General features: G+C 40.4%; 2 protein-coding genes across 2 annotated transcripts in view; one reads left to right on the top strand and one right to left on the bottom strand.

The window, feature by feature from the left end:
- Positions 1-294: 294 nt before the first annotated feature.
- On the bottom strand, positions 295-2,776 carry LOC111234515 (ankyrin repeat domain-containing protein SOWAHA-like). The gene has a single exon (XM_022762658.1). The coding sequence runs from the start codon at positions 2,674-2,676 to the stop codon at positions 1,219-1,221; it is 1,458 nt and encodes a 485-aa protein (XP_022618379.1). The 5' UTR covers positions 2,677-2,776; the 3' UTR covers positions 295-1,218.
- A 1,524-nt stretch (positions 2,777-4,300) lies between these two features.
- The window catches only part of LOC111234486 (septin-8-A), a 30,308-nt gene continuing 15,777 nt past the window's right edge, over positions 4,301-18,831 (top strand). The window contains exons 1-4 of the mRNA XM_022762609.1: positions 4,301-4,445; positions 13,534-13,648; positions 13,939-14,134; positions 17,088-17,274. Coding sequence (XP_022618330.1) covers positions 4,416-4,445; positions 13,534-13,648; positions 13,939-14,134; positions 17,088-17,274 — 528 coding nt within the window. The 5' untranslated portion in view covers positions 4,301-4,415. The remainder of the gene's footprint in view (positions 4,446-13,533; positions 13,649-13,938; positions 14,135-17,087; positions 17,275-18,831) is intronic.

Here is an 18,831-nt window from a genome sequence, read left to right on the forward strand (position 1 = left end):
CACCTTTATGAATAATGCACCCTCTACCTTTTCTAGTTACATTTATTGTAAATCCAGTGTTTGTTTTCTTGCAGGGCATCTCCGTGGATGTTTGCCTCTCCTTAATGCTGCGCAGTGTTTTATAATTAATCTGTTATAAAGTGAAGCGATGAAGAAGTGAGTAAATCCTCCTCATAGGCACGGACAGTTCACAGATTTTTATTCTTTATTTTATTTATTTATTTGTTGCTGCTACAGGTTTGATTCACCCTTGAGTCAACACATCCATTTTTTTTTTTTTTCAGTTCATGCATGTTTGCGTGTGGAAATTGAAAGCATGACCATTTCACCACTCTCGGTTCAGTTCTTACTCAGATGAAAACAGAAGAGAACAAGTAAAATCTTGATTTGTCTGTTCAAAATGTCTTTGTTGCAGATGAAATTCTTGTTAGAATTTTTTATTTTTTATTTTTTTTAAATCAAAAATAGACATAGAAAGGACATTTTGAAGACATTTAAAACAGGCAATGGATGAAAGCTCAGTGATGTAAGAAATAAATAGCCTCACCTGTGCTGCTACCTACTGGTTTCAGTGCTTGGTGCAGCTGTTTTTGTAACTTAATTTAGAAAAAGAAATGGAAAATTCACTATAAAACAAACATTAGGCCTACATCAGTTGAAGTGTAACGATAGACTGATAAGACGAGGCCTTCAAGAGGCAGACACCACAGATGATGATTAATAAGATGACTCTGTATCCACTGTAATATTTTCTGAGTCATGTTTGATTCACACCTCAAAACACAATCTTAAGATACAACTCATTCAGGTAACATGATAAAACTAAAACTCTACTACTACTACTACTATTACTGGCATCATCAATTCTTCATCAAGTCATCGATGATTTGATTTCCATTTGAGGGAGATGTCTGTTTTTGCAGATGTTGCTTTTACATTTTACAAAATTACTTCAATAGTCACTGCTTGATCATCACTCTCACCACACACTCAATGTCCGACTCTTATATCTGATAGAAAATATAAATAAAACACAAACAAGAAAAGAGACACTGATTAGCTGATTGATTGATTGTCAGTTGTTTTCATTGTTGAAGAAGGCCCCAAAAAAAAAAATCAGAGGAATGTCAGTCAAATTCTTTGAATGTTCTTGCTGTGTTCTTGTTGTGTTTTCACACTATTCCCTCATGAAAATAAGAGGACAAAAGAGTTTTTCCATCACATAAAAGCATCCGATATGACTCTTTGTCTGAGGCCGCCGCCGCTGTCTTCTCTCTCCTCACTGGGGTCGTCGCTCAGCGAGTAAAATCCTAGCCTCTGCTTGTGCTTCTTCTTCTGGCCTGTCACGTGTGGCTGGAAGAGACGACTTATTGAATGCAGGCCCTTGGAGAGATCCGGGAACAGGTCCAGCTCGTCTTTCTCCTGCAGCGCCTTGTCCTGAGCCTGCTGGGCTTTGGGTTCACCCAGCATCTCTCTCAGAGTCCCAGAGATGCCTTTGTGCAGATAGTGGTAGGCCTTCTTCCCGCAGTTGTCCCTGATGCTCACATCGGCCAGGTACTCTCCCACCAGCATAGCCATGATGTACTCCTGGTCGTGCAAGGCGGCAATGTGCAAAGGAGTGTATCCGCCATGTGTTTTTGCGTTAACGTCAACATCAACTCCTCCTTGCCTTGACAGATCAATAATCCTCACAAGCATTTCACTGTTCCCACACTTGGCTGCCCAGTGCAGAGCAGTGAACCCTGTCATGAAGTCCCTCTTCTCTGCCAGCTGGTTGTCTGTCAGCAGCAGGCCATAAACCTGGCTCCAGTGGCCGGCGGCACACTTGACCAGCCATTCATGCTCTGACTGCTCCAGGGGAACCGTAGAGGGAATCCTTGTGTCTTTGTGCTCCTCTGACGCCTTGGTTGTCTTCACTGCCCTCCTCAGCTGGGGTGAGCTGACGCCGCTGCCTGTCTCAGCTGAGGAGGGTTTTCGCTTTCCCCTGGAGGCATCTAGTTTTGGACTTTCAGGAGGATCATCTCGGTCCACCTTCAGCTTGTGGATCTCCACCCTGGTGGTGCTGGGTGGCATTCTCAGAGGCAAGGCGTAAGGTTTGCTCTGGATGGTGGTGGGCTCATTTACTGCACCCCTCCTCGAACAATTATCTCCATTTGTACCCTGTTTCTGGATCTCAAAATTCAGCATCCTTTTAACCCTAATATTAGTATATTTGCTCCTCTGCAGTGCTAGCTGTAGAGGAGACAGTAATTCTGTAGGATTGTCACCACTTTCACTTGCCTGTTCTGGATCAAGTTCAGAGAGAGATGACCTCTCCCCTCTTGCGCCCTCAGAGCTCTCAGTCTTCTCTTCAGTCCGCGCAGATGGGCGCTGCTGCTCACCTGTCAGGGGGATCTCTTCATTCTCAGTCTTTTCCACACGGCTCTCCGCTGCAGTCTGGACATTGTCCAGCAAATGCTGATACATTTTCTTAATGAGAACATACCGGACACCGTCGATTTCTTTGACGAAAGCCACGTTGTTGACAAAGGTCTTGAAAAGCTCCCTGTTCCGCTCTTTCTCTGCGGGATCGACGCAGTCTATTGAACCTTTAAATTTACCCACCAAGTCGGACTTCTTCATTCTGCCTCCCTCCGATAGGAGCAGAGACAGGACGGATTCTTGCGTCAAAACCATTACTGAAACTATATGGGCTTTATGCGGATTTTAGATAAAACTTCTTAACTCCAACAGCCACACTGTATCCTGCTCCACCTTTGTCCTGGTGTCAGTGCGGTAGCCTTCACCTGGCCGCTCTCCTCCTCCCCACCTGTAGGAATGCTTTTCCGGAAAAAGTGCAGACGTGGATGGAATTTGAATAATATATGCAAGATGTTTCCCTACTGGCCCAACAGTTTTGTTTATACTTTATTTAGAGGCATTTACATGTAAATGAGAAATACTTTGAAATAGAAATTATATATTGCATTCATTTACTTATACTTTAGGTTATCAGGCACATGTGAAGAGTTATGATCATAGGTAATATAATACAAGAAATCTTAATAATACAACAACTTCTATCACCATTACTGCTACTGATAAAAAAATAACTGATAGAAGCCTTATTTGCTGTCCTCTGACACACACATATACACACAGACATATGTACAAAAGCAATAATTTATAATGAATTCTGAGTAAAATGTCTTGATCAGTTTATAGAAATAGGGTCTAAGCAAGACATTTGAATAAATAACCAAATTAAAGTATTATAAAATATGTTTCTCTTGTCTGGCTATCTGTAACTTTATTCAGTTTATTAAAAAAAAAAAGTTTGTTTGTTTGTTTTGTCAATGTCATTATCATCACCAAAATCCAGTACTATTGGACAGGCCCTAAAAACATACATACAGCTGCAAAAAGTAGGAGTCCCTAGGGCACCCAGGCTACATGCACAGTCAAACAGTAGCCTACAGTACACATAATACAGGAAAACTGGTTTTATAACTGGAGTAAATTAGACACAACAATAATGACAAAATAGCTCCTTCTGATTGGCTAAGTCACATTGTAGTAGAATTAATCTGTGACCTCACTAATTCATGAATGCAATGTCTTGAGAAGGACACATCTACAGTTGGCTACAGTGAAGTGATGATCAGGTATTTTATCACCTCCACCGTTGACACACATATTTCTGCCCCCACGCCCCCAACCTCTGTCGCTCTGCGGTGCTGCTCGCTCCTGTCCTGGCTTGCAGTGTGAGCAGCTTGACATTCCTGGACTGAATGGGAGTTCCTAAGAAGTGGCCATATTGGAACCTATCTACCCCGCCCCAAAGATGTCGCCAGAACGTCAAGATAGTTCACCCCCTTCTTTAACGTACGTAGAAACGTTGACCATTATGTCTCTGGTTTACCGCCAGGAAACACTTCAAAACGACTTTTAACTGCTCCAAATACAGAATTGATCAACCTTAAATCGGCAAGCACCCTTAATAATTAATAAGAAGAGAGGATACTATTAAAATCGTGACTATTCGTTAAATGTATGGCGCGTAACAGGAACATCTATCTTACCTGACTGCTGCTATTAACTATGTTTGCCGACTTCTTTTCATACTACACAAGCTACTCATCAGTGTTTTTTACTCATATCGACTCCCAGCCTTAGTCAAAAAGAAGAAAAGAAACGCTTTAGTTTGCCCGAGCGAACGAAGGTGAAGCGAAGTAGCAGGGAGTCCTCTTGTCACCTAGCTAGCTGGTAGCCTCCCTGTCCAGTTACCAGCTCTCTTCCGTCTTGTGTCCCTCTCCTCCCGTCTCTGTCAGCTCGGCTCAGTCAGTAGTTTGGCAGGCTAGCACGGAGAGACGAGGGCTGCTCCCTTTCGCCTCTGCTCGGTCTGCTCAGCACACCAACACCATACATTCCGCACCATGGCTGCCACGGACGTTGACGTATTTTCGGTGAGTGAAAGCCACGGCACTCCTTGCCGTTTCTCCCATCTTTTTGGAAGCGAAAACATTGCAGTCACGGGGAGTGCACGGTTGCGATTAGTAAAAGTGTGGGTGTTAGCTGCCGTGTGTGGGTATGTAGCTAACCAAGCCTCCCCCTCCCGCTTTTGAAGCCTGTGATGTGGGCTCAGCCGAGATGGTGGAAGTGATTGCTGTGATGGTTTCTTTCACTAAAGACAAATTAAGACAACGGTGTTATTTTGACTGCATTAATGTTGCGTTTTGTAACGTTTATTTCTGTATCTGTAAACATGTATGCGTTGCTGGGCATATGGGTGTAGGGTATGGCACCATTAAACTGTTTACTTGACGTTATCAGAAGTGGCTATAAACACAACACAATAAGGGAATGTACGTTACTATATCATGTAACAACAAATACAGTGGTTAGCTAGCAAATCAAAATACTATAAAATAGGATATCGTCGCTGTAAAGTCACTATTGTGCACCACAGACACAATTGAAGATGTATTAATTGCATTTTCATGGTGTAAAACTGCAATATTGTTTTGAATTACTAGATAGCAGTTAGTACTGTATGATGAGACTCAGTCCTGACAATGTGTTGACATGTGTTTCCTGTTAACTTCTTGTTCAGGGGTGTAAAATTGAACTTTTGTTTGACTCATAATGTTATATTTACACCTAAGGCAATGTCAGTTTTACCAGCCAGTTGTTAAACAGGCTGTGGCTACTTTGCTGATGGCCTGTATTTCTCAAGGCAGTACCTATTGCACATCCCAGTAGTAGGTTGGGCATAGGAGTAGATGAGAGTGGAATGCATCTTGTATAATATTCATAGTGACAAGCCCTGTTGTCAGTCAGGTGTAATCCAGTAGGTACAGTATCATGATGTAATATCGGCCAGAGAAAGAGCATTAACATGTAGGCAGATCTTTACATCAAGAATTCGTAGACTGTCACACAACAAAGCATGTATTAAGGAAAACTAATATTATAGTGACAAAGGAAAATGCACAGGAGGAGATTTAACAAGGGTGATTAACTTTTTGGCAGATCCTTGAAGAGATTCTTGGGGTGATGAATTGGACAGTAAGGAGCACTGAGCTGCAGGGATAAAAAGATTAAGAACACACTCCAGGCCACTCCTTCCACTTATTGGTGTAACACATGTCTGCAAAGAAAGGAGCGGATCCAAAAAAAGAGGATGCAGTGGATATTGCACAGTTGGCATTTTCTTAAATCAGGATCATGTCCAAGAAGGGGTACAGGTTGCAAAAGATATTGCAGACGAGCGAATTCTAAAATGTCTCTTTTGGAATACAAAATTAGAGGGTTGATTAATGAGAAAATGCTGAGAATGCAGTGAAAGAAGCCAGCGTCAGGAGCAGCATAGTTGCCTGACTCTCTAACTTCCTGTCTAACTTTCTGAACTAAGTGAGACCATATTGAACAAACTGACGTGCGTCTGGCAGTTTGTGTAAAGTGCACGCTGTTAATTATGTGCAGCTATTGATAGGGATGTGTGGTTGGTTGCGTTGTTGGCACACATCAATCCCAATCCAATGGAAGCTGTAGCTTTGGGATAACTTTCTAGGCCAGAGCCACACGAGGTGATCAATATAGCCAACAACTTCCATTGTTTTTTTTCACCCACTGATTGCACTGAGTGTGTAGCATAAAAAAGATGCTGTTCAGTTAAATGGTTATGTAATGAAATGGCCTTTAACGTATTTAGCATGTACAGTGCTTACTGACCCTGAAGAGTATTGTCGCTCCTATGAGGCCTGCATGCATGAAATTAAATTAGCTTCATAAAGTGCTTAAAGGCAAGAAACATGGAATGACAAACTATGGGAGAAGATGCTTGTACTTTAAAAGAGTTGCTTTGCTTGTTTGTGCTGATTTATTATTCACATATTTGCTCTAGTTATAGATTTATTCACTGATTAATCAGAATAAATCTGCATTTTCTCATTTTAAACAAGTCTTAGGACTTAAAACACGTTCCTTTACATCTTACATCTTACCACTGCTTTTCCCATGTTGTTCATTTGTATGTTGATGAGGTCAGATTGTAGGTCAGATTTACTCACTGTTATGTGTCGGTGTTGTTAGCTTTACATAGAACATACAGACCAGAATCGCCTAGAGGCAAGTTTGTCAAATCCAGTATCATAGATGGATAATGACAGCCGAGCTCCAGCCACTGTGCTAATGAATCAATATCCATCTATAGAATAGGTTCGAGTTTTCTCGAAGACAAACTTGTAGCTCCATATTGTGATGCTTACATAGATACTTTATAATAACTTGCATACGTTCTTTTACTCGCACTTTACAAGGATCCACATTTTTTCCTTGTGTTCAGTCTGTGATTAAATCAAGTTCACCTCCTCCATGTTGTCTTTTCCAACAGCATTCAGTAATGAGCATAACTAGTCTAGATCTCGCAACAAGAATGTATTTTATCTTACTAAGCACGTATGAAAGCTTTACATGCATGTGAGCGAGAAAAGCTTACCAGATCCAGGCAGGTTTTGCCTCTAATCCATAAAGACTTTTAGCTTGTGGCTAATAACATAACTGACAAAACTATAAAAATATCTCTTTTTTTTTGAGTCAGACTATTTTTTTGTCAGTTCAGCAATAGTAAGGAAATGGTGTATATTTGAAAGGCTCTATAAAGATGAGTGTGCTGTACATCTGTCTCGTAAAATGGTTCCTGTCTTCTCTCCCGTCTGCCTCACTCATTTCTTTTCGTCTGTCCTGTTGGGCATAGATGAGTTATAAAGCTGAGCAGCAATGTGGCCATACAATTGTTGTGCATGAGTGTGAGACAAGATGCATTTGATAAAACAATGATCAGATAAAAACTTTTTTGTTGTTGTTGTATATCTATGCTTGTGGATTCCTGTGAATTGCACACGTCATCTGCATCTCAACCGTCAACATTTTTTACCATTACTACATCGCCGCCAGCAAAAGTAGCAGCAGGAGAACAGCTACAGCACACACAGGCAAAATCTGTAGGTGTGGTTAGTGCTGACAATATTGCAAAAACATCTTAACCAAGTATATTTCTTGTATGACGACATAGGATGAGCTGTAAAATCCTTGATAATGAGCATTAATACAACAAAGCCTCTCAGATCTCAAAAGCATGATGTATCAGTCCACACACAGTGACACTTCAGAGCACATCAAGCTACATTTTCAGAAATCTACGTGACCGTCATTGGACAGGAAGTACTGAATGTGCATGTGGGTTTGCCACTGAGGTTTTCATGTGGTCTTCTCCCCTCACGGATGGAAGTAATATTTGGTCTACATCGCCAAGAAGCCCCCAAACTGACATCCGTTTGTGACACCAAATAAAGCTTATTTGGTTTGCAGAGAGTACACTTTAACAGCTAAACTTAGGCCCAGTTTCCCAATTTGTTAACCTACTACAACAGGCTAATGGTATGACCCATTCTTCAGCTTAGCTCGAGGCACTCACAGGTCTCAGTTTAAATGGAGATTCTATTGTCCAGCTAAGTGCAGGATACAAAGGCAAGTCAGTGCCATTACTGTCCAGTATTAGATCGTGTCACAGTCAAATATATACAGAAGTCAAGCCACAACAATGACGATAAGACAAAATATAACAACATATTCAGTAAAATATTTTTGCAAATAGCATAGAAAACTAAAGTCCAAATCTAGTCTAAAACTACCAGAACCCAAGTCAAGATAAAGACATCTCTGTATCAACTGAATGTTTTAATATAAGTAGTTAAACAATGTGTCAAAGCCCAAGGTGACGTCTTCAGATAGCGTTTTCTGTCAGAATAAAAGTCAAAAACGCATATATTGAATTTACGGGCACATGAAACAAAGACAAAGAGTAAAACATCGCATTTGAGAAACTGCAACTAGTGAATGTTTGGTATTTGTGCTGATAAGAGAAAAAAATCATTGGCATTTGATCTGGCCTCTAAAACTGAATGTGAAAACCAAACCAGTTCTACACAAAGTGCACCTCAAGTTACTGTAAATATTTGAAGCTTTTTCCAAGGCCTTTCCTCTGTGTATGTTCCCACACACGCATCAGTTGCAGCAGTAGTGTGTGTCTCAGCCTGTCAGGTTGCTGCTGTCTGTCAGGTGGAGGCTCACTGAGGCAGACACCAGCTGCAAATACAAGTCAGACACAGGTCGGGTGGGGATTGAGGCCTGAAGGCGAGAGGGAAGCTGAGGAGGGGATAAACAGACAACAGTGGTGTGTGAAAGAATTTCAGGTCACATCAGGACTATTCGCTGAAAACGTTTGTCTGTGAGGTGATCTTGGTTTTGTCCTCAGTTATGTCAGGTTGAATCTCCGCCACATATTTATTTAATCCCTTGGGAAGCTGAGTGCCTGCTTATTTTAGTCGGGTTTGATATGCTTCTGGTTATTGTTTTGAGTTGTAGTTTTAAGACTGGAATAGTGCTGAAAAGTTTAGTTTTATTAATTAATAATTTACTCTCTTTAGATCTGGAGAGTTGTTTGAGAATACTAAGAAATTTACAGGTGTCACTTTGGGCTGTGTGGAATTGTGGCCGTCTTCTTGCATTGGACCACAGGTTTTCAAACTGTGAGGTGCACCACCCCCAGGGGTGGGTGTGGGGGAGTTAAAGGGGAAGCACGGAGGGAGAGACATGAGCCAAAGATACTGCATACAGTGAATTTGAGTCTGTGCATCCGTGCAGTTGTCTATACCCCTGGTTTAGATTCGTCGTTTAAGTCATTAAGATTTAAGAATTAGCTTTAGGAAATGGTGATGGACATTTGGACATTTTTCACAATTTTCTGGCATTTTATAGACTAGTCTATCAATGATTTAATCAGAAACATAATGGGAAGACTAACACATACTGAAAATAATCATTAATTGTGACAGCTGACACTAGATTAATTGTTGCGGGGATAAAGTACAGTCTACACAGTAAAACACACAGTATATCTCAGTGGCGAGACATACTGTGACCACACTGTGGTGTCATTGTGTTTGCCGCAATGTGTACCTGAATATGTTCTTGAAGGTTGACTATAAATTGTAGACATTTAGCAGTGGTAAATCACATTTTAAAAATACTTTTAAAACTTAAAATAATGCTTCTGAAGTGAAGCAGCTAAATGCAATTCAGCCATTATTAATTTCAGTATTCACACCTGTGCTTTCTCTTCTGTTGAATGTCAAAATGTCCTCTGTTTTAAAAAAAAAAGAAAAAAAGAAAAAAAAAGGCCTATTGCTGACTAGCGGTACACATCAGCCAGCTACAAACGCAAAGCACTGTGAACTAGCCTATATGATTTGTGCCTCATTTCACTCTGTGCAGCCATTTCCTGTCGGCCTGGTGATACGGTGGCCTGGGGACTGTGTTGTTTCCTCACGCTGGGACAGTTACTCAGAAGCTTTTCATTCCTGTCATACTTTATGCTGCTGTTCTTCTCTTCTCTGAACTAGCTTGAGTGGGTGGAAAGAAAGATGCCTCCCTAATTGCTCTCGTCTGTTGGTTATACATCCTGTACTTGTTAATGGGTGTTGTTATGCTTTTGTCAATAAGTGTAAATGTATTAAGAACATTGAAGCATTATTGATGAAATCCAGTCAGTTTTGAGCATAAGATGGAAAAGTCTTAATTTATAGTGAATTGTAATCTTTCAGCCAAAGTAAAAACAGAACAATGACCAAAAATGGAAATATGTTCTCACATGACATTAGTGATTAGCTGTGGCTCTCACATTCTATATATACATGAATACATAGGCTAAAATTAAAACCATGTCTATTCAGTTTTTTTTCTGCTATTGCTAGGCAAACATACTTTTCACTGCTCTTTTTGCAGATTAAGATTTCTTCTGTGATATTCACTGCACAAATCTGCTTGTTGGCAAGTCATCTAATGACTTAATCTAATGAAAGTTAAGTAAGTAAGTTAGTTAGTTAGTAACTTAGTCTTATTTTCTTTCAAATTCATGTGCAGTCAGACCCAACCCTTTTTTCAATGCATTTTTATGACGCAATTACACAGGCCCATTTAATAGATATATAATGTAGCATTGTCAAATAAGCCATTTAGTGCCTCCTTTATTAGGCACACCTAGTCACTCTAATGCTAACACCTGTCTTTACTAAGCCCATAATGTTCTCTTTTTGCAGACACTGTCAGAAAGGTGGTGGTGGTGTACTGGATTGCATTATGTTGAGAGGTGTTTTTTATTTGCAGTGCATTACAGCACAACCGCTGGCCACAATGACAGTGCTAAAGCATATAATTTAATTAACACCTCTATGACTGTGTCAACAAAAACTAAAAGTTGTATTATATTCCAATAAATGCTATGGGTGTACCTGTAAGGAAGTAGACACCCACAGGAATTTTACTTATAATGGAGTATTTTCACATGGTTGTATTGCTAGTTTTATCAGTAAAGGATCTGAGTACGTCTTCCAGCACTGAGCCCAACACACACACACACACACACACACACACACACACACACACACACACACACACACACACACACTCTCACACTCTCACACTCTCACACTCTCACACATTCAGTCTGTGAAGTCACAGCTTGGGGAGTTTGTGTCCACGTCTGCAGCTCTTTTCTGTCTGATCCTTAAAGATAACACAGTTGGTCAGGTCTGCGTGCTCTTTTCATAGCCCTCAGTCACAGAGCCATCTGCCTCTTATGTTCCACACACACTCACACAAAGATTATGTGCTACTGACAATTTGGTAGTGTAGGTCAACCCTCAATTATCTCATGAGTCAGGATTTTTGTTATTTTTTTGAATCTGAGAGTGTCATCATTGTGGTTTGGTAAGTTTGGAGAAATTTCCACAAAAACAAGGTTTACAAGGTCAAAGTACTCTTTAAGGCTGATTATGACATAAGTTTACCCCTGACATTGGCCATACTTTTGTAAAGGCCCAGACATGTTTTTAGTAAGCACCATGAACTTCCAGAAGTAAGCTCATGACTGACTGGAAATGTAAATTTCCAGACGTGCAGCATAAGACAAAACATTTTCCCACTTTTGTCAAGGTGCCCCTGAGCAAGAAGCCTTTCCATCATCTGTGTGCAAACTGTGCAGCTGCTGCCACATGTGAAACTGGATACAAAATGGGGTGTTGATGGAAAATGAGCACAGAGGCCTTTATTTATCCTTGCCTGGATAAATAAAGGCAAATATAAATTATCAGCTTCTCTTATTTTAAACACAGGAATCCAGAGAGTCATTGCACCGGTTTCCTTCCAGGCACGATACCAGAGGCCACACCCTCCCCCTCCAGCAATTTATCCAAATATCTCCATGAGCTTCATTCAGTAAACTGAATACCACAGGGAAGCATTAATGTTGTTTTAACAAGCGCTGAGTTTTGCAGTGAATAACAAACAAAGAGTGACCACTGCCTCTTCCTCATCCCTGTAAACCTGCTACTGAACAGTACAAACATTACATTCATTTGGCAGATGCTTTTGTCCAAAGTGACTTGCAATAAGTGTGTTCAGTCACAAAAGGAACGAGAGCTAGAGAGCTACATCGCAGCACTGAAACCTTTGAAATGGAGCTTTTATCTTTCATTTAAGCATCATAATGAATGTTTTCTGTTTCTGACAGTGGCTGTGCTGCTACCTGACTTGCCATGAAACATATGTCTTCGTTTTGCTGAATGTTTTACAAACAGCGTCACTTGAAGCACAATTATAGCTTGTATAGATTTTTTTGTAATTGAACACCTGTGTTAATGGACTGTAATAAACTCACAGCACGTTGCAGCTTGGCTCAGTATTGCCTAGCTTAGCTCACGTCAGATTACTTCAGCTGTGTTGCCTGACACATTAAGCTCTTTCTCTTTTTTTTTTTTTCCCTTTTACTTACCCACACGCATACACACACACACACACACACACATATACATATATGTATATATACACACACACACACATTGCTCATCCTATATTGTGTGGTTCAATCAGGTTTATAACTCATCTGCTGTGTATGCAGAGCCGAGCCTGTCCCCACTCAGTTCAGTACGGTCAGGCTGCATTCAGCTGAGCTCTGCTCTGCTCTCAGGCTGCCTGCGCTCGGTGACATCAGCCTTCAAATATGCAGTCCTTCGTGGCTGAGCCAGACGAGCTCGGGTGGCCCCATTCATCTCAAGGTGCTGTCTGTTCCCGTCCTCTACAGATCTAACACACTCTTCTCTCCTCACTGACTGCCTCTTCTTCAGTCAAGATGGGTTAGATCAGGGAGATCAAAGGTGAAAACGCTTACAACCCAATAGTACCTGTCTGTCTTTGGTTTGCTGTAGGTCAGTAATCTTTGTGCTTTTAGTTCCAGGATGCTCTTCCTCCAAATGCAGATTGATTACAGTGTTTGTGCATGGTCTCTGCAATAATTTACAGTAGCTGTGGTGATTGGAGATCATTTTGTCTTGTCACACTCACTTTGATTGTTTTGGAAAACATGATGATAAAGGGGCTAAATTAAGATAAATGGTTTCATCTCGTGTACTCATTGCTTGTGCTGTGGCTGTGGTGTCAGTGCATCAGTGCTGAAGTTAAACAAAGGACTAGCTTTGAAACGTTTCTGTGACTGATGTGTAAAAAAACTGCAGAACATTTTTTTTTTTTTTTACATCCTTCAACTTTATAAACAACTTTTATTCCCAACTGAAGATATTTTCATTTTCCATACATGTATTAAATCACTGAATCATCTCATTTCCCTGGTTGTTTCTTTTAAAGTGCATCTTTGTGTGGAAATGACTTTAGTTGCTCATGCTTTGCGAAGGATTACTCTTGAAGCTCATCCTCGCTGCAGGCCCTGATTACCTAACTCATAACGTTAGTTGATGGGTTTTACATCTGCAGAATGAACAGAGGGTCTTTGATGTTCATTTGCATAGGAATGTGAAGGTTTCAGCTTCTCTACCACCCAACACTTCCTACCTCTGACTAATGTCTTCCCCTTGTGTTTTCCACGTATGCAGGAAGGAGTTTTGATTTTTTTGTTTTGTTTTTGTCTGTGTTTTTCAGAACGAAGAGAAGCGTAACCTGAGCTTGGGCGGCCATGTTGGATTTGACAGCCTCCCTGACCAACTGGTCAGTAAATCGGTTACACAGGGATTTTGTTTTAACATTCTGTGTGTAGGTGAGTACAAACCGACAGCCGTGTGTGCAGTGTGTGTGAGAGACAATGTGTTGCATATGGCATACAGTCAGCAACTCATGGAAATGCCATGCTGTAACTACTGAACATTTCTGTATTTGTTTTGTTTTCCCTCTAGTGTGTTTTTCCTGACATAAAAGAAATGCACAGGCCTCTCGCTTGTGTTGCAGTAAAAAGCCACGTCTGAAAGCTGATGAATTACTCCCCGGTGACTTAGTAATTTAACTGTCTCTTTCTCTCTCTCGTCTCTCTCCGGTTCCTTCTATCCACAGGGGAGACTGGTATTGGCAAGTCAACGTTAATGAACACACTTTTCAACACGATGTTTGAGAATGAAGAGGCGAGCCATTATCAGAACGGCGTGTATCTGCGGCCGCGAACTTACGACCTGCAAGAAAGCAACGTCCACCTCAAACTGACGATTGTTGATACTGTTGGCTTCGGTGATCAGATCAACAAAGAGGATAGGTGAGGACGATGAAATGATAATAGATAGTGTTAAGACAGTGACATGACTTCATGGTTGACAATTCCTTGTAATCATGGTTTTTAGTGATGTGCAGGTCAAAAGACATTCAGGGAGTTTGGTTAAAACTGTCTACAATACAAGTAACCTGTTTCAACATCAGATCAATTACTGTATTTCAATAAGAAGCAAGTCCTATGTTCAGGTTAGTCATTGAAATAAAACAAAGAAAGGGATTTTGAATGATAAGAAGAAATATATGTCTCAAATAAATCCATAGATGTTTCTTGACCTGCTGATCACCAAAATCATACTGTCCATGGTTTGAATCAAGCCGTAGGAAAATTTAGATGACTGTGTAGGAGGAAAAAAAAAACCATGGTAAATCTTACCAACAGTACCATTCATTGGATCAGGACTGTTTTAATATAATTTCTCATAAACAATAATCATATTGTTCCATAAGGCAAATTCCTTTCCATCTGATAGTCTGAGCACATGCATGAAATATATGTCTTTTCCATCTGACTCATGACTGGAGTAACAACAGATTTTCCTGTCAATCCTTATCCAAACCCTACTTTCTAGTTGCAAGATGACAACGCCATAGTTTTGCCCAAATTAGATCCACGTTGCCTAGGATACAAATGAGAGAAACAGACACAAACTGATATCAGTCCAGATTTCTGCACATTTTGCTTTTCTCAGTAGGATGGAAACAGGACGAAGTGGGACTGTTGCAATAAAGAGGAAATAGTTGATTTGTTTTTTTTAACATTCAGCTGTGGAATGGAGTGTTCATGTTGTGACCTAGCCAGCAAGCAGCACTCTCACGCCCTTTGATAGCAGCTTTCTCTGTTGGCCGTATAAACCGACATGCTGAAGGACGGACTCCTGCAGCAGACTGTAAATGCACACTGAGAGAGCTTCAAAAGGTCAGAGTTGGTGCATTCCACAGAGAAGATTGAAGATAGATGTGAAGGGAGACGACAGATTACTATAAACATGCTTCCAGCTGAGGATTTCGGTGTTGAAAAGTTGACAAGATTACCAACAAGTATAGTTGGCTGCTAATTTAGGTAATTATCAGCAACGTACATGAACCATGATAATGGTTAACAAGAGGATTTTTCTAGTAAGCAACAATTTTAGTTTATTGGTGTCACAAGTTGCTCGTTCATAGGGCAAAGATCTGTCTGATTCATGCCCCTAACTATAAGTTTAACATGATAACCTTTGTAATTTCCTTCTCTTGTGTTCACATTGTAGCAGAGCACTTGTACTGTAGCAGGCACTTCATTGTAGATACGAACGTGTGGGTTACACTTCAGTCACTTTGAACCAGTGGGGGGTCCCTGTGACTGATGTGGAATCAGGAGGTGATTCAGATGTTTGACATTGCTCGGTGCAAAATTTTGCTTGTGAATCCTGCCGTTGCCAGTGTGAGCTGGAGGAAATGTGAAAGCAGAGGTGACACCAGCTGGAACCAATGAGGCTGAGGTTGGTGGTTTAGCAGCCAAGTGTCGCAACACAACATACGCATTGCACATTTGTCTGGGAACTACAGCAAAGTCTGTTTCAAAACATAGTTCTGAGGTTGTGCTGGTAGAATTGTGAAAAATGAATACGTTTTAATTGAACATTTCAAACATAGATTATCTCAACGAAATTATCACAACTACAGAGGTTTGTAGTCTGAATATGCTAACAGGTAAAGTGAGAGCTAAACTATGACTGTGAGACTCGGTGACTAATAAACTACAAGCAATTCACAAGAAAGGCACTTGTATTTTAGGCAACTATGATGCAGTTTATGTGGCTGACTTCTAATTGTCTTGTTCTCATCTCTCAAAATCAACCGAACTATAAATGACTTAAAGCTGCAAACAAGCTTTGTGAATGTGGCCTAAAACATCTTTGATCTTTGAACTTTCTCATGACCCTCCCACTTAGGCTGGTGACTGGTGTGGGGTTTAATCACGTTAAATACAGCATGCAGGGATAAATGGTGCTGCTGCATTAACAAGCATAATTTGTCATTTGCAATAAAGGATATTTAATATTTCTTCATATTTCAACTTGATAATTGCTGTAGTGAGAAAGAAGTGCAGAATCAGACAACACTTCTGTTCTGACCCAGTTGAATTGTGTGTCTTTTTTTGATTCCTCGATGCTACTTGAGGTGTGTAACAGTGAATCCAAACGGAAAAACTGAAAATATTCTCCATGAAACAAAAGCAAGTGGCAGTGTGTTAATCTCAAGTTAGGAAAAATGATTGTATTCATCAAATCTATAAGGTTGGATAATGTTTTCAAATATTTTCCGATTCAGCAAACCTGCATGTCCCTACAAGGTGAATTGTAATAGATTTTTTGAAATACTGTATGCTCTAATATAAGTTAGGCAAATCTACTATAGAAAAAAACAATTGTAGTATCTGGGGGAAAAAAAGTTATTTTCCTTTCCTTCTGGTTATTGTCAAAGTTAATATCCTGTAGCAACGCAGGTCATTTACAGCCTTGTGGATAGCCAAAAAATATAAAGTGTAAGACTACGCATGCAAAGTGCACAAAAGCAAATACTACATAACTGTTTTCATACTGCTTTTTCTTAATTTTCATTGATTTACTGTTGATACTGTTGGCTGCAAAGCCCAGTACAGCACTGTGAGAGAAGGCAGGATGTTTTGCAGCCACTGTGATTTGTTTCGACCAGACTCCCATAAGCCGAACGCAAATTTTCATGCAGCACTAAGCTGTACAGCTCTAAACTGATCTTGGCATAGACTCAGGTCACACAGTTACTGAAAACATAACTGTCTCGGTTCATTTCCTGAGCGACAAGTTCGTATTTCCTTTTATACTCATTACTAATGCACAAATTAGAGGACAAATGTTTTCCTTTTATCCTCGGAGACATAAATCCTAACAGTTTCTCTTTGGCTGTCTCCACAGTTACAAGCCCATCGTTGACTACATCGACACTCAGTTCGAAAACTATCTCCAGGAAGAGCTGAAGATCAAACGCTCGCTGTTTAACTACCATGACACCAGGATCCACATCTGCCTTTATTTCATCGCCCCGACAGGACACTCCCTCAAGTCTCTGGACCTTGTCACTATGAAAAAACTGGACAGCAAGGTACGCATAATTAACACGCAAACGCACATCCATATACATGCTGTGGTCTTCCCTTTGGCAAAAAGCACACTCACACACTCCTGGTCCTTCCCCATTGTCTGTGAATAACATCAGTGTTGCTGAAATCTGACCTCCGTTTCACTGTGACCGGTGTGCATTTCACTGAGGTATGGAGATCCCTGATCTTTCTGCAGGGGTGTGGGTTCAAAAGAATAAAGCTTGAAGAAAAGTTCTGCAGTGAACGCAAAGCTTCTATTTCAGCATATAGGATTTCAAGAAAAATTCACATGCCATTCTCTGGAGTGAACTTATTTGGCTGTTTCTGTGGAAAGAGAATGAGGTTTAGACTTTAACAACCCAGATTCTTGGGAAGACTTGCCCTATATGAACAGATTCGCAGTTTGAAACAGTCTTGTCACATTTTCATTATGCTCATCTTACTAATTGTGTTCCAGTTTGACATGGTTGATGTGTTTATAGGACAACACACAGCTGTACTCCAGTCAATAGTCACATTCAGAGCCACATTGATTTGTGGCTTTTTCATTGCTCTTGTGTGAGTATTACTACACAGATTATTGGCTGGTGGCTCCATGTTTTGCCATACATCCTATGAGTGCAACTCACTAGAGACACAGTGAGGGTTAGTGGGGAAGGTCTTAGCCAGAGCCGTTTTGTATTTGTCAAAATGTAACAGTTTCAATTTTGTCGAAAAAGTTTGAGTCTCTGTAGCTTGCTCTGCCATTGCAGCTATTGTTACTTATGTTACCTGCCAGATCCCTTTCTTTATAATCCATATCAGTCTATGGAAATTAATATTAAAGGACTATTTTTAATGCTATTTCTACATAGCCAACCCCTCTGTCCTGAAGAAGTAGCACTGCTCAGAGGGCGTATTATAACCTCTTGTATTGCAAAGATGATGGCTGAAGCTCTTGGTAAGCGACCATCACCACCACCCACTCGTGGCAAGAAACCACGTTCAGTGACAGAGAAAACTTACAAATAGGCCCTTTTTAACAGAAAAGATTTTATTTACATATATGGTACTGATATAAACAATTTCTATCTACTTTATGACACACTTAAATAAATTCAACATTTCATAAAATGTTTTTGGGAAATGCTTAGTGTGATAAAAACCATTCAGTGTGGATCCTCAATCAAGGTCTCAAAGAGTGGGAAGTGTGGAATTTCAAGAAGGGAAACGCTCCACAAAACATTTCAAAACACATGTTCACAAAGCACAGGAGAGAGTGAGCGAAGATAAAGAGGCAGCCAAAATCCGAAAGTGAAGATTTGTTCGTCTTTAGCTCTGTATGCACTTGTTTGACTTAAGACAATAATGAGAGAATAGCTGATTTTCCGGTCCGTGGCCCTGAAGATTTTGCTTACTGCCTCTACAGCCTTTTTAGTGTTTACATATAACTACTGATAGCACTGCTGTAGGAAGGACAAAGTGGCAGCTTTAGTCCTGTTTATATCCATTGATGCAATGATAATAAATCTAGAACAAAGCAGATGGTCAGCGTGTGACCAAAAACCTGCTGGTTTACC

This window comes from Seriola dumerili, unplaced genomic scaffold (assembly GCF_002260705.1).
Source record: "Seriola dumerili isolate Sdu_G_001 unplaced genomic scaffold, Sdu_1.0 BDQW01000449.1, whole genome shotgun sequence".
In the NCBI taxonomy this organism is placed as follows: domain Eukaryota; kingdom Metazoa; phylum Chordata; class Actinopteri; order Carangiformes; family Carangidae; genus Seriola; species Seriola dumerili.

Coding starts and splice junctions, on each gene's coding strand:
- LOC111234515 (XM_022762658.1), bottom strand. CDS start 2,676: ATGGTTTTGACGCAAGAATCCGTCCTGTCTCTGCTCCTATCGGAGGGA.